Genomic DNA, 14,080 nt, shown 5'->3' on the forward strand with positions numbered 1-14,080 from the left:
AGAGAGTGGCAACATGGTGGCGAGGCAGTGGCACGACGACCAGGCTGAGGAATAAAAAAGGAAAAGGTCTTAGAGTGGGACCTATCCAGGATACGGTGCAATGTCTCAATTTGCTCACTCTGGACGTCCAACTCAGACATATTTTTCTCAATAAGCTGACAGTTTCCACATTGGAAATTTGTCCGGACAATATTATCCCGGAACTGTGAAAAGTAGGTGCAGCTCCTACATGGGATGAAATGTTCACTGTAGTCTCTGAATGTGGTTGTTGCCATTCTGGAAAAAGTCAGTTTCCCCGTATGGCGGAAAGTGGTAGACACCATTTTGGAACAATTCTGTTACAATCCATGCAAATAAAATAGGTTGTCGAGGAATCAGCTAAAAGTCAATCAATCCACACAGTGTGATAGTCAGTTGAATTGAATCACACAGTTTGTAGGATCACCACAGTCATAGGCAGCAAGCCAGAACCCAACCACAGGCTAAAAACCCAGCCAGCACTAGGACCCACAATAAACACAACCAAGGCACAAAATTCGCCAGCATAACAACAGCAAGGAGAGAGCGGTGACTTACACAATGCGATTGAATGCTGGGGCCCATCAGCAACGCAATGGAGGCTGTGTTACCAGTATGATAGCCAGGAGAGAAGCACATTGGAGGGGATGTAGTTTCCAGTACAGGTCGGTGGAAAGCCAGGAGGGTGGCAAGCGCTACACAGGGACACGGGAGAGTCAAAAAGAGCGCATCCAAGTGGAGTTCAAGTTAGGTAGTAGTCCAAAAACATCCAAGGCACAATGTCAAGTGGAAGGCACAATGTCAAGCGGAAGGATAGAGAGAAGAGGTACAAAGTGATGGCATTGTGTTGGATGGACTGTACTTCTAACATCAGAGTATAGACTGATGCCAGTATAACATAATGATGAACAGGCTCTCTCTCTCTCTCTTTCTCTATTTTTCTCTCTTTCTCATCACACGCACACATGCACACATGCACAAATAAACACACACAAACTTTGCTTAGGTTCAAGTATGTCTGTCAACGTCTGCTATGGCTCGAAAGAGGCAGCCTCACACTCTAACCCACACATACACAAAGATACATAATCACAACACACTCATGTGTATAGTACATACATAAACACTGACACTTTCACACACAGGCAGTGACACTTGTTTGTGTCATTGGAGAAATATGAGACACATACACATTTCATTTGATGGAAGGGAACAGAGAGACACTGTTTCTAATTGATATCAGTTGAAAAATCTGCCATTGACAAAAAGTCAGGGAGCTTACATTTATCCAGCTAGTGCCTCGATCAGTTTCTTTAAGCCTCAACATGTTCTCAGTCAAATTCATACTGACACTGTCCCAGATTAGAAATGTATTTGGCCAGCTCAATTTTGTTGTTGCATTTCTGTTGTGAACATCAGAGAGGCTATTCTCTTCATATTGGTTCATCTCTGTGACTATTATGAGTGAGCACTGTCTATTGACTTTACATTATCAGTTACATAGCACCATTCTCAAAATATATTTTTTTCTGGTTTATGCCAAACCCCTTCTCTATTTCAGATGGTAAGTTTTAGAGTCTGGTTAGGAGGTTTGTCCACGATCAGTCAACGTCAAATATACGATTGGTGCCTTATCAAGACACAAGGATCTTTATTGTTCCATTTCAGTATAAAGATATACAGCTACATACATAAGTAAAAGATACACAAAATATACAAAGATGAACAAAGTAAAAGAAACAGTAGAAATTGGGCAGGGGGATTGGATGCAACAACAGGCACTTTAACATTTCCAATGAGTTTTCTTGTACAAATAAGAGAGGTATGGTTTGATTTAGGTTAACCTTAAATCTTTGAACATACAGTTTCTCCCCAAAAAATATCAGACACATTCAAACAGCACACATTAGGGTCCAATGGAGGGGCAACAGGATGCAAGTGGGTGCTTTAGGGTCTCCGAGCGGCGCAGGTTCACTAACTCTGTCTCCTGCCACTCTGTCAGACTGCTTTGATGCTCACTCATACACCTCTTCACCCTGTTGGCTGAGACAGAGAGGGATCACACACACACCTCATCCATATGCCATTCAGCACTTCCACAGCCAGCATTAGTTACTACAGCCACAAAGTCACAACTTCCAGACTTGTCTCCATGCTGTTTGTTGCTATTTGGCTACCTGCCAAACTTTTCGGTTTTGACTTTTAATAACCGTTTAATCAAAATCTGCATTTAACACATTTACAAACGTCTCCGTTTTTTCCTCGCTCAACTTTTTTCATTCAACTTTTTCACCCCGGACGCTTTATCTGGCATTGCACATTCCGCCTGAATATGGGGATTTGGCTATTGTGTTTAGTAAAGCTAGGGTGACGCAGTTGCCTCCTCACAGACAGGGGGATTGTGCGATAGACCTCCAGGCAGGAGCAGCGCTCCCACGGAGCCACGTGTATCCTTTGTCTCAAGAGGAGAGAAAAGCTATGGAGACTTACATAGCCGAATCTTTGAGACAGGGATACATACGGCCCTCCACTTCTCCTGCGTCCTCGAGCTTCTTTTTTGTGAAGAAAAAAGATGGAGGGTTGCGCCCGTGCATTGATTACCGTGGTCTCAATCAGATTACTGTAAAATACAGTTATCCACTCCCTCTGATTGCGACCATGACGGAGTCATTGCACGAAGCGCGGTTTTTCACAAAACTGGATCTCAGGAGCGCGTATAACTTGGTGCGCATTAGGGAGGGCGACGAATGGAAAACAGTGTTTAGTACCACCTCGGGTCCTTACGAGTATCTCGTCATGCCATACGGGTTGATGAATGCTCCGTCAGTCTTCCAATCCTTTGTGGATGAGATTTTCCGGGATATGCAGGGGCAAGGGGTGGTCGTGTACATTGATGACATTCTAGTGTACTCGTCTACCCGAGCCGAGCATGTAGCCCTGGTGCGTCGTGTATTGAGGAGGCTGTTGGAGCACGACCTGTATGTCAAGGCAGAGAAATGTCTGTTTTTCCAGGAGTCGGTCTCCTTTTTGGGTTATCGGTTGTCCGCGTCAGGGGTGAAAATGGAGGTGGACCGTGTGTCAGCCGTGCGTAATTGGCAAACCCCAACCACTGTCAAAGAGGTGCAGCAGTTCTTGGGCTTTGCGAATTACTACCGGAGGTTTATCCGGGGTTTTGGACAGGTGGCAGCTCCCATCACGTCCCTTCTGACGTGTAAGTTACAACCCCTGCCCGTTCCACAACGACCCTGGTCCCACCTCTCAGTGGATTTTGTGACAGACCTTCCCCCCTTGCAGGGGAATACCACCATCCTGGTCGTTGTGGACCGGTTCTCTAAGGCCTGTCGTCTTCTCCCTATGTCGGGTCTTCCTACTGCCCTACAGACCGCAGAGGCACTATTTACCCACGTCTTCCGGCATTACGGGGTACCCGAGGATATAGTGTCTGATCGAGGCCCCCAGTTTACCTCCCGAGTCTGGAGAGCGTTCATGGAGCGTTTGGGGGTCTCGGTGAGCCTTACCTCGGGGTACCACCCGGAGAGCAATGGCAGGTAGAACGAGTCAACCAAGATGTGGGTAGGTTTCTGAGGTCGTATTGCCAGGACCGGCCGGAGGAGTGGGCTCGGTATATTCCCTGGGCGGAGATGGCCCAAAACTCTCTCCGCCACTCCTCTACCAACCTAACCCCCTTCCAATGTGTGTTAGGTTACCAGCCGGTTCTAACACCTTGGCAGCAGAGCCAGATCGAGGCCCCTGCGGTGGATGATTGGGTGAGGCGCTCGGAGGAGACGTGGAACGCTGCACACGTCCATCTGCAGCCGGGCCATCCGTCGACACAAGAGCGGCGCCGATCTCCACCGCAGTGAGGGGCCGGTGTACGCACCTGGAGATCGAGTCTGGCTTTCGACCAGAAACCTGCCCCTCCGCCTGCCCTGCCGGAAGCTGGGTCGGCGGTTTGTGAGGCCTTTTTAAAGTCCTGAGAAGACTGAACGAGGTGTGTTATAGGTTACATCTGCCTAGTTGAATATAAGAATATTAACCCCTCGTTCCATGTGTCTCTTCTCAGGCCGGTGGTAGCTGGTCCACTCCAGGAAGGTGAGATAGGAGAGACTCCTCCGCCCCCACTGGACATCGAGGGGGCTCCGGCGTACACCGTTTGGTCCATCTTGGACTCGAGACGTCGGATGGGGGGTCTCCAGTATCTCGTGGAGTGGGAGGGGTACGGCCCGGAGGAACGGTGCTGGGTGCCGCGGAGGGACATCCTAGACCCGTCTCTCCTGTCGGAGTTCCACCGGGGGCATCCCGCGCGCCCTGCTCCGCGTCCTCCTGGTCGTCCCCGAGGCCGGGGTCGGCGCATGGCTGGAGCCGCGCGTCAAGGGGGGGGTACTGTCACGGTTTCGGCCGAGGCTGCTCCTCCTCCTTGCTCGGGCAAGCTTCGGCGGTCGTCGTCCCCGGAGTACTAGCTGCCACCGTTGTATGTTTCATGTTCGTTTGGTTTTGTCTTGATGTTGTACACCTGTTTCCAGTTAGTGTTCATTAGTGTCCTATTTAGTTCTCGTTGTGTGTGTCAGGGGTTGTGTGTGATTGCGCTTCTGTTTGGTGTTCTGTGCTACGTGTTTCCCTCCGTTGTTTTGGAGAGGGTTTTTCACACATGTTAGTGCGCCTTTTGTTTGACGCCTGTGTGCGCCTTTATTTCGCCTCCGGGCTTGTTGAGCTCGTGTACTAAGTGAATATTTCACTAAAGTCTTTTGGACTTAGTTTCTGCGTCCTGCGCTTGATTCCTGCACCACACCCACCTACAGCACCCGTGACAATATCGAAGAGCCCTCACTGCTGCTCGATCATCCTATTTATTCAACCTAATTGAGGAGAATAAGAACAATCCTAAATGTATTTTTGATACTGTCGCAAAGCTAACTAAAAAGCAGCATTCCCCAAGAGAAGATGGCCTTCACTTCAGCAGAGATGAATTCATGAACCCTATTCCAACTAAACTACTCAAAGAGCTACTTCCTGATGGGGGCGCTGTTGGAAGCCAAGGATGTAGCACGCGTCTCCCTATCGCTCCTGAGTTAGTGACCAAATTTATATATTTAACTTTGCAAAATTGCATACATTTCTGTTTGCCCAGGCGTCTGAAGAGACCCATAAACAACTCAGTTCAAGTTTAATAAATTCAAATTCGTAATGACATCAACCCGGCCAAAAACAGAGTCTGCAAGAGCAGGCCGCAACAAGCCTGCAACTTCTCCCGACTCACCCCCGCCACCGAACGCTGCCAATGCCGGCCCCACGGAAACACTGACTGTGGAGATGCTGCAATCCGTGATAGGCACCCTCAAAACCGACATTTTCGGAAAAATTGACTGTCTCTCTACCAATCTCAGGTCAGAGATATCAACGATCAAAGACGAGCTTAAAAAATCTATCGAGAGTATACAGAATAAGCTCGGCGCACATGGGGTGACTTTATCGGATTTGGAGCGAGTGCTACAGACCACAGCACTCGCATTAGCGAGCTAGAGGCTAACGTCGGCTCATTGACAACTAGGGTGGCATTCCTCGATAATAGATGCGAAGATATGGAAAGTAGAATGCGGAGGAACAACATTCGTCTACTGGGAATACCGGAGGGAGTGGAGGGCCCAAGGCCCACGGAGTACATGGCCCAGCTACTTCAGGAGCTACTCGGGCTAGAGGAGAAGCCATTGCTAGACCGGGCTCACCGCACTCTGCGTGCCGACCCAGGGATGGAGAACCCCCACGACCATTTGTCATCAGGGTGCATTTCTTTCACGTCACAGCGACATACTGAGAAGATCGGGAGAAGCATCCCCTCTTCTACATAAGGGTAAAAGAGTCTCGATATTTACGGACTACACAACAGCTGTGGCTAAGAGGCGGGCTAGCTTTGGAGCTGTGAAATGCCAACTACACGCCTGCCCGGGCGTGAAGTTCGGCCTCATCTACCCTGCGGTTTTGAGACTGACTTTACCGGACGGCTCCATGCACAGATTCGAGGACCCGGCTATAGCGGCAGATTTCATCAACAAGAACGTGAAGCGGCTGTTGTACCGCATGGTGTGTAACAAATGGTTGGCTGGCTGGTCTTCCTAGCAGGCTAGTTAGCAGGCCGAATGGGTGACTAACGAAGCCATCTTTGCTGGGTTCATCGACATATGAATGTCATTCTCTTTTTTATCTCTTTATTTCCAGCCCAGGTTTGCCGCCTCTAATGCCAATATCTGGGGGTCTGCATGGCTGTTTCAGTTTGTTCATTTACCATCTGCGTCGAGGTTAAACCTCTCTTAATCGAGGATAATTTTCCTTAAACTCTGTTGGGGACCATTCTATCCATGTTTGGCTTACTCTAGTTAAATGGTCACTAATCTTAGGTAGCACAGAGTAAGAGTTATCATGCTTAGCTCTAAACTTTCTTTGTATTTAGGGTTTTGCTTGCATCTCATTTGGGGAGATGCTTCGGCAAGGGCGGGTGTGAGGGAAGGGTTTGTTCACTCTCTATTTGTATATAGTTTGTATATGTTTTTTTGTGCCTCTTCGCTTGTTTTTGTTTTTTTACATTTGCGCTTTTAGGTTCAACTAAGATCTTCAGTTTACATTGTACCTTGTCCTTTACACATCCTCTCTCTCTCTTAAGATATGACTCAGCCTAGTGTAGCCCATACTGCTGGAGGGAATGGCTTTAATTTTCTTACTTGGAACTGCAGGGGCATAAATAACCCAGTTAAACGTAGTAAGGTGCTACACCATCTTCATCATTTGAAAGCTCACATCATCTTTCTTCAAGAAACTCATCTGAAGGTATCACAACACTCAAGTCTTAGGTGCAGATGGGTGGGTCAGGTGTTCCATTCCTCATTTCAGAGTAAGAGCGAGAGGGGTGGCTATTTTACTTCACAGATCGGTACCTTTTACATGTTCTAAGGTGATCGCAGATCCCCATGGTAGATATATAATTGTCAGTGGTAGGCTGCTCAATACAAAGGTTCTTCTTGTTAATATCTATGCTCCTAACTGGGACAATGGTGATTTTTTCAAATCGGTTTTCTCTACACTCCCAGATATGTCCACCCATATGTTGATTTTAGGAGGTGACTTTAACTGTTGGTTAGACCCACAATTGGATCGATCCTCCACTAAACCTACCACCTTATCAACCTCAGCTAGAGTTGTTCGAACCTTTATGTCTGAATTCGCAATCTCAGATCCTTGGAGAATGGCTAATCCAGCTGGGAAAGCATACTCTTTTTTCTCATCGGTTCACCACACTTTTACGCGCATAGACTACTTCCTTGTTGATGACCGGCTCCTCCACTCCATATCTTCATGTTCATATAACCCAATTGTAGTATCTGACCACGCCCCTGTTACTATGGAAGTAGCTTTTCAAAATGTAGACAATCAGCGACCGCCTTGGCGACTAAAAACTCAACTGCTCAGTAATGAACACTTTGTCAATTTTGTTTTGAGTCAAATCAACTTTTTCATGATTACAAATAGAACCCCAAACATCTCTGCGTCTACTCTCTGGGAAACTTTGAAAGCTTATATCAGAGGTGAAATTATCTCCTACACCGCACATGAGAACAAATTGAAAAGGAATAGGTTATCTATGTTAACACGCTGTATTGCCCAATTAGATGACATTTATGCCGTTTCACCATCCCCCGGATATTTATAAGGAACGTTTAACTCTGCAAGCAGAATTTGACACACTATTAACAGACCAGGTTACTGAAATGCTTGTCAAGTCTAGGAGCACTTACTATGAACAAGGAGATAAAGCCAGTAAATTATTAGCTCACAAGTTACGTCAACTATCATCATCATCTCAGATTACAAAAATTCGTACATCATCTGGGATATCATTAGATCCTGGGGGATCAATGAGGAGTTCAAGAGATTTTACCAGTCTCTATATACCTCTGAAAGTAAAGCGGATACACTGGAATTGGATGATTTCTTCCACTCACTTTCTGTGCCTTCGGTCGGCCGGGATTTGGTTAAAAAATTAGAGCAGCCGATCACTGTTGAAGAACTGTCTAACGCTGTCAAATCCCTTCAATCTGGGAGAAGCCCAGGGCCTGATGGCTACCCGACAGAGTTTTATAAAAAGTTTATCACCAAAATAGCCCCTATTCTAATTGAAATGTACAATGATGCATTTGTAAATGGTGCTCTCCCACATACTCTCACTCAAGCAACCATTTGTGTTATTCTTAAAAAAACAAAGACCCTCTTGACTGTGCATCATACCGTCCAATTAGCTTGCTAAATGTGGACTATAAAATTCTAGCCAAAAATTCTGGCAGCGGCTAGAAACAGTCCTCCCATCAATTATCTCTCCGGATCAAACAGGATTTATAAAAAATAGACACTCATTCTTCAATCTCCGAAGATTATTTAATATTATATACAATCCTTCTATCGACAATACCTCTGAAGCCATTATATCCCTGGACGCGGAGAAAGCGTTTGATCGGGTGGAATGGAAATACCTTTTTACACTCTAAATAAATTTGGCTTTGGCTCCAAATTCATGACCTGGATAAAACTTCTGTACTCATCCCCCCAAGCCTCTGTCAGGACCAATAACACTCAATCAGATCGCTTCCCTTTGCAAAGATCGACACGTCAGGGTTGCCCTTTAAGTCCCTTACTGTTTGCCCTCGCCATAGAGCCACTTGCAATAGCACTTCGGCTCCAACCCCCCTCATCAAAGGCATAGTCAGATACGGGCACGAACACAAACTGTCTTTATATGCAGATGATTTATTAATATACACATCCAATCTTTCTGTCTCTGTCCCTGCTGCCCTTGCCACTTTCGCATCCTTCGGTCACTTATCAGGGTATAAACTAAATCTCAGTAAAAGTGAATTGATGCCACTTAACATGGCTGCAAAAAAATCCCCTTTACATAACTTGCCATTTAAAATAGCTCACAGTAGTTTTATTTATCTCGGGGTACATGTCACAATTAGGTTTGAAAACCTTTTTCAAGCCAACTTTGCTCCTCTCTTAACCCGTACTAAGGACGATTTGGAACGGTGGTCTTTGCTACACCTCTCCTTAGTGTCACGGTTTCGGCCGAGGCTGCCTCTCCTCCTTGTTCGGGCAGGCTTCGGCGCTCGTCGTCTCCGGAATTCTAGCTGCCACCGATAGATGTTTCATGTTCGTTTGCTTTTGTCTGTTTGTGTCACACCTGTTTCTGTTTTACGTAATTAGTGTCCTATAAGTTTCTCGTTGTGTTTGTCATGTGTTGTGTATGATTGTTTTTCGTCAGTGTTGTGTTTGCTCGGTTGAGCATATTTTCTCCACTGCGCTGGAGCACAGTTGCACTTGTTCGTGCACCACTTCGTTTGTCGCACCTGTTTGTGCGCATTTGCCTTTTCGCCTTGTGCGTAGTTTAGCTGTTTGGGCTTAGTTGTCCTGTTGCCTGTGTTGGGCCAGAAATACAGCATTTGGAACCTACAGTCGGCGTCCTGCATTTGATTTCCTACACTACACCTACACACGCCCTGACAGAATCATACACCTGTCATGGAATCAGCAGGAGCCGAAGCAGCCCAGACAAGACTGGAAGCCCAGGTTCGGGACCAGCAAGAGCAATTCCTGCAGATGGGGAACGCCCTGCAGGAGGTGATTACCACACTCCGAGGCTGGGGTTCGCCTCCACCACCGCCCGCCCTGCCAGCACCATCGGCCAGCCCGCCCATTCCAGCGCGGGAACCTCGAGGAGTCCGACTATCTCTCCCGAGGGCTTACGACGGGACAGCGGCTGGGTGTCAAGGATTCCTGCTCCAGGTAGAGCTATACCTGGCCACCGTGCACCCGGCACCTTCAGGGCATGAGAGCGTGTCCGCCCTGATCTCCTGCCTGGCCGGAAAAGCGTTGGAGTGGGCCAACGCGAGTGGAGGAAGATCGACGCCACGACCATCACGTACCCCGAGTTCTCCCGCCGCTTCAGGGCGGTGTTTGACTCATCCCCGGAGGGAGCGGCGGGGAGCGTCTGGTCTTCCTCCGACAGGGGAGGAGAAGTGCCCAGGAATTCGCGTCGAATTCCGTGACTCTGGCGGCAGATGCAGGGTGGAATGATCGGGCCCTCATCGATCTATACCGATGCAGCCTACGTGAGGACGTCCGTCGGGAGCTGGCGTGCAGGGACACCAGTCTCACTTTCGACCAGCTGGTGGATATGTCCATCAGGCTGGATAACCTGCTGGCTACCCGCGGACGTCTTGCGGAGGGTCCGTCCATTCCACCCTCCAGCGCCTCCGAGCCTTGTCCCATGGAGCTCGGGGCGCTGGCGCTAGAGAGAGGAGGGGTCGGCAGGCTAGGGGGTCCATCCACTGCACCAACTGTGGTCGGGGAGGACACACCGCGGCTAGGTGCTGGGGATGGCCTCCTAGGGAAGATGACGACAGGCCCCGCACTGGGGATTCCTTCCAGGTGAGTAGGCGCCCCACTCACCCAGAGCTCTCTGTTGCCCATTTCTGTATGCCTGTATGTTTTCCACAGGTAGCACCTCATGCCCAGCATAAGGCGCTGGTAGATTCAGGCGCAGCTGGGAATTTTATTGATAAAAAGTTTTGTTTAGCGTTAGGGATTCCCCTCATTCCTGTTGATGTTCCTTTTCCCGTTCACGCCCTAGATAGTCGTCCGTTGGGTACGGGCTTGATCAGGAGGTCACGGCGCCACTTAGGATGTGTGCGCAGGGGGATCATCAGGGAGATGATTCAGCTGTTCCTGATTGACTCTCCTGCGTATCCGGTGGTGCTGGGCATGCCCTGGTTGAGTACCCATAACCCAGTGATTTCGTGGCAGGAGAGGGCTCTGATGGAGTGGTCTGCTCAGTGTGTGGGTAGATGTTTGGGCGTTTCCGTAGGGGCTACCTCGGTGGAGAGTCCAAACCAGGTGCCCGCATTGCACATTCCACCTGAGTATGGGGATTTGGCTATCGCGTTTAGTAAGGCGAGGGCGACGCGGTTGCCACCCCATAGGCAGGGGGATTGTGCGATAAACCTTCAGGCAGGAGCTGCGCTCCCACGGAGTCATGTATCCTCTGTCTCAGGAGGAGAAGAAAGCTATGGAGATTTACATAGACGAATCGCTGAGACAAGGATACATACGGCCGTCCACTTCCCCGCGTCCTCGAGTTTCTTTTTCGTGAAGAAGAAGGATGGTGGTTTGCGTCCGTGCATCGATTACCGTGGTCTCAATCAGATTACGGTGAAGTATAGTTATCCACTCCCGCTGATTGCGACCATGACTGAGTCGTTGCATGGGGCGCGTTTCTTCACGAAATTAGATCTCAGGAGCGCGTACAACTTGGTGCGCATCAAGAAGGATGATGAATGGAAAACAGCCTTTAGTACCACCTCGGGCCATTACGAGTATCTAGTCATGCCATACGGGTTGATGAATGCTCCATCGGTTTTCCAATCATTTGTGGATGAGATCTTCAGGGACATGCAGGGACAGGGGAGTCGTTGTGTACATAGATGACATTCTCGTGTACTCACCTACCCGTGTCGAGCATGTGGCCCTGGTGCGCAGAGTGTTGCGTAGGCTGGTGGAGCACGACCTGTATGTGAAGGCAGAGAAGTGTCTGTTTTTCCAGGAGTCGATCTCCTTTTTGGGGTATCAGTTGTCAGCGTCAGGGGTGAAGATGGAGGTAGACCGAACGGCGTCGGCCGTGCGTAATTGGCAAACACCAACCACTGTGAAAGAGGTGCAGCAGTTTTTGGGGTTTGCGAATTACTACCGGAGGTTTATCCGGGGGTTTGGGCAAGTGGCAGCTCCCATCACGTCTCTCTTGAAGGGGGGGTCCGGGTCAGGTCTGCAGTGGTCAGTCGAGGCGGACAGGGCGTTTGGGAGGCTGAAGGACCTGTTTACCTCGGCTCCGGTGCTGGCGCATCCGGATCCCTCTTTACCATTTCAGGTAGAGGTGGACGCGTCTGAGGCGGTATTGGCGCCGTGCTTTCACAACGGTCAGGCGCGCCACCTAAACTCCGCCCCTGTGCCTTCTATTCCAAGAAGCTCAGCCCGGCGGAGCGAAATTATGACATAGGGGACAGGGAGCTGTTAGCTGTGGTACAGGCCCTTAAGGTGTGGAGGCACTGGCTTGAGGGGGCTCAACACCCTTTCCTCATTTTGACGGACCACCGTAACCTGGAGTACATCCGGGCAGCGAGGAAGCTGAACCCTCGGCAGGCTAGATGGAGTATGTTTTTGACCCGTTTCTCTTTTAAGATCACCTACATCCCTGGGTCACAAAACGGGAAGGCAGATGCGCTGTCTCGGCTGTATGACGGGGAGGAGAGGTTCGTGGAGCCCACTCCCATACTGCCGGAGTCGTGTCTAGTGGCACCGGTGGTGTGGGAGCTCGATTCTGAGCTCGAGCGGGCATTACGCACCGAACCTAGTCCACCACAATGCCCGGAGGGTCGGAAGTATGTTCCGCTCGAGTGTCGGGATCGATTGATCTATTGGGCTCACACGTCACCCTCCTCTGGACACCCGGGTATCGGCCGGACAGTGCACTGTCTTAGTGCCAAATATTGGTGGCCCACGTTGGCCAGGGATGTGAGGGTTTATGTTTCCTCCTGCTCGGTGTGCGCCCAGTGTAAGGCGCCTAGACATCTGCCTAGGGGTAAGTTACTGCCCCTGCCCGTTCCACAACGACCATGGTCCCACCTCTCGGTGGATTTTATAACTGACCTTCCCCTCTCCCAAGGGGAATACTACCATCCTGGTCGTTGTGGACCGGTTCTCTAAGGCCTGTCGTTTGCTCCCCATGCCGGGTCTTCCTACGGCCCTGCAAACTGCCGAGGCACTGTTTACCCATGTGTTCCGGCACTACGGGGTGCCCGAGGACATTGTGGCTGATCGGGGGTCCCCAATTCACCTCCAGGGTCTGGAGAGCGTTTATGGAGCGGTTGGGGGTCTCGGTGAGCCTCACCTCGGGCTACCACCCGGAGAGCAATGGGCAGGTGGAGCAGCGTAAACCAGGATGTGGGTAGGTTTCTCAGAACATACTGCCGGGACCGGCCGGAGGAGTGGTCAAGGTGCGTTCCCTGGGCCGAGATGGCCCAGAATTCCCTACGCCATTCCTCCACGAACCTAACCCCATTTCAATGTGTGTTAGGTTACCAGCCGGTTCTGGCACCCTGGCAGCAGAGCCAGATCGAGGCTCCTGCGGTGGATGAGTGGGCGCGGCGCTCGGAGGAGACTTGGAACGCTGCACACGTCCACCTGCAGCGGGCCCTCCGACGTCAGAAGGCGAGCGCTGATCTCCACCGCAGTGAGGCACCGGTGTACGCACCTGGTGATCGAGTCTGGCTCTCTACCAGAAACCTGCCCCTCCGCCTGCCCTGTCGGAAACTGGGTCGGGCGGTTTGTAGGGCCATTTAAAGTCCTGAGGAGGTTGAACGAGGTTTGTTATAGATTACAGCTTCCTGTGGAGTATAAGTGTATTAACCCCTCGTTCCATGTGTCCCTTCTCAGGCCGGGTGGTAGCGGGCCCACTCCAAGAAGATGAGATCTTGGAGACTCCTCCGCCCCGTTGGACATCGAGGGGCACCGGCGTACTCCGTGAGATCCATCTTGGATTCGAGACGTCGGATGGGGGTCTCCAGTATCTAGTGGAGTGGGAGGGTACGGTCCGGAGGAGCGGTGCTGGGTGCCGAGGAGAGACGTGTTGGACCCGTCGCTCCCTGGACGGAGTTCCATCGGAGGCATCCGACGCGCCCTGCGCCGCGTCCCCCCTGGCCGTCCCGAGGCCGGAGTCGGCGCGCGTCTGGAGCCGCGCGTCAAGGGGGGTACTGTCACGGTTTCGGCCGAGGCTGCCTCTCCTCCTTGTTCGGGCAGGCTTCGGCGCTCGTCGTCTCCGGAATTCTAGCTGCCACCGATAGATGTTTCATGTTTGTTTTGCTTTTGTCTGTTTGTGTCACACCTGTTTCTGTTTTACGTAATTAGTGTCCTATAAGTTTCTCGTTGTGTTTGTCATGTGTTGTGTATGATTGTTTTTCGTCAGTGTTGT

The 14,080-nt window shown here is 50.2% G+C and overlaps 1 protein-coding gene across 1 annotated transcript in view; it reads right to left on the bottom strand.

Annotated features, from left to right (window-relative positions):
* Positions 1-1,684: 1,684 nt before the first annotated feature.
* Positions 1,685-14,080, bottom strand: part of LOC121555660 (ras-related protein Rab-17-like) — a 32,356-nt gene continuing 19,960 nt past the window's right edge. The window contains exon 4 of the mRNA XM_041869489.1: positions 1,685-2,061. Within this exon, the coding sequence (XP_041725423.1) occupies positions 1,925-2,061 (137 nt within the window). The 3' untranslated portion in view covers positions 1,685-1,924. The remainder of the gene's footprint in view (positions 2,062-14,080) is intronic.

Source organism: Coregonus clupeaformis, chromosome 4 (assembly GCF_020615455.1).
Source record: "Coregonus clupeaformis isolate EN_2021a chromosome 4, ASM2061545v1, whole genome shotgun sequence".
NCBI classification, from domain to species: domain Eukaryota; kingdom Metazoa; phylum Chordata; class Actinopteri; order Salmoniformes; family Salmonidae; genus Coregonus; species Coregonus clupeaformis.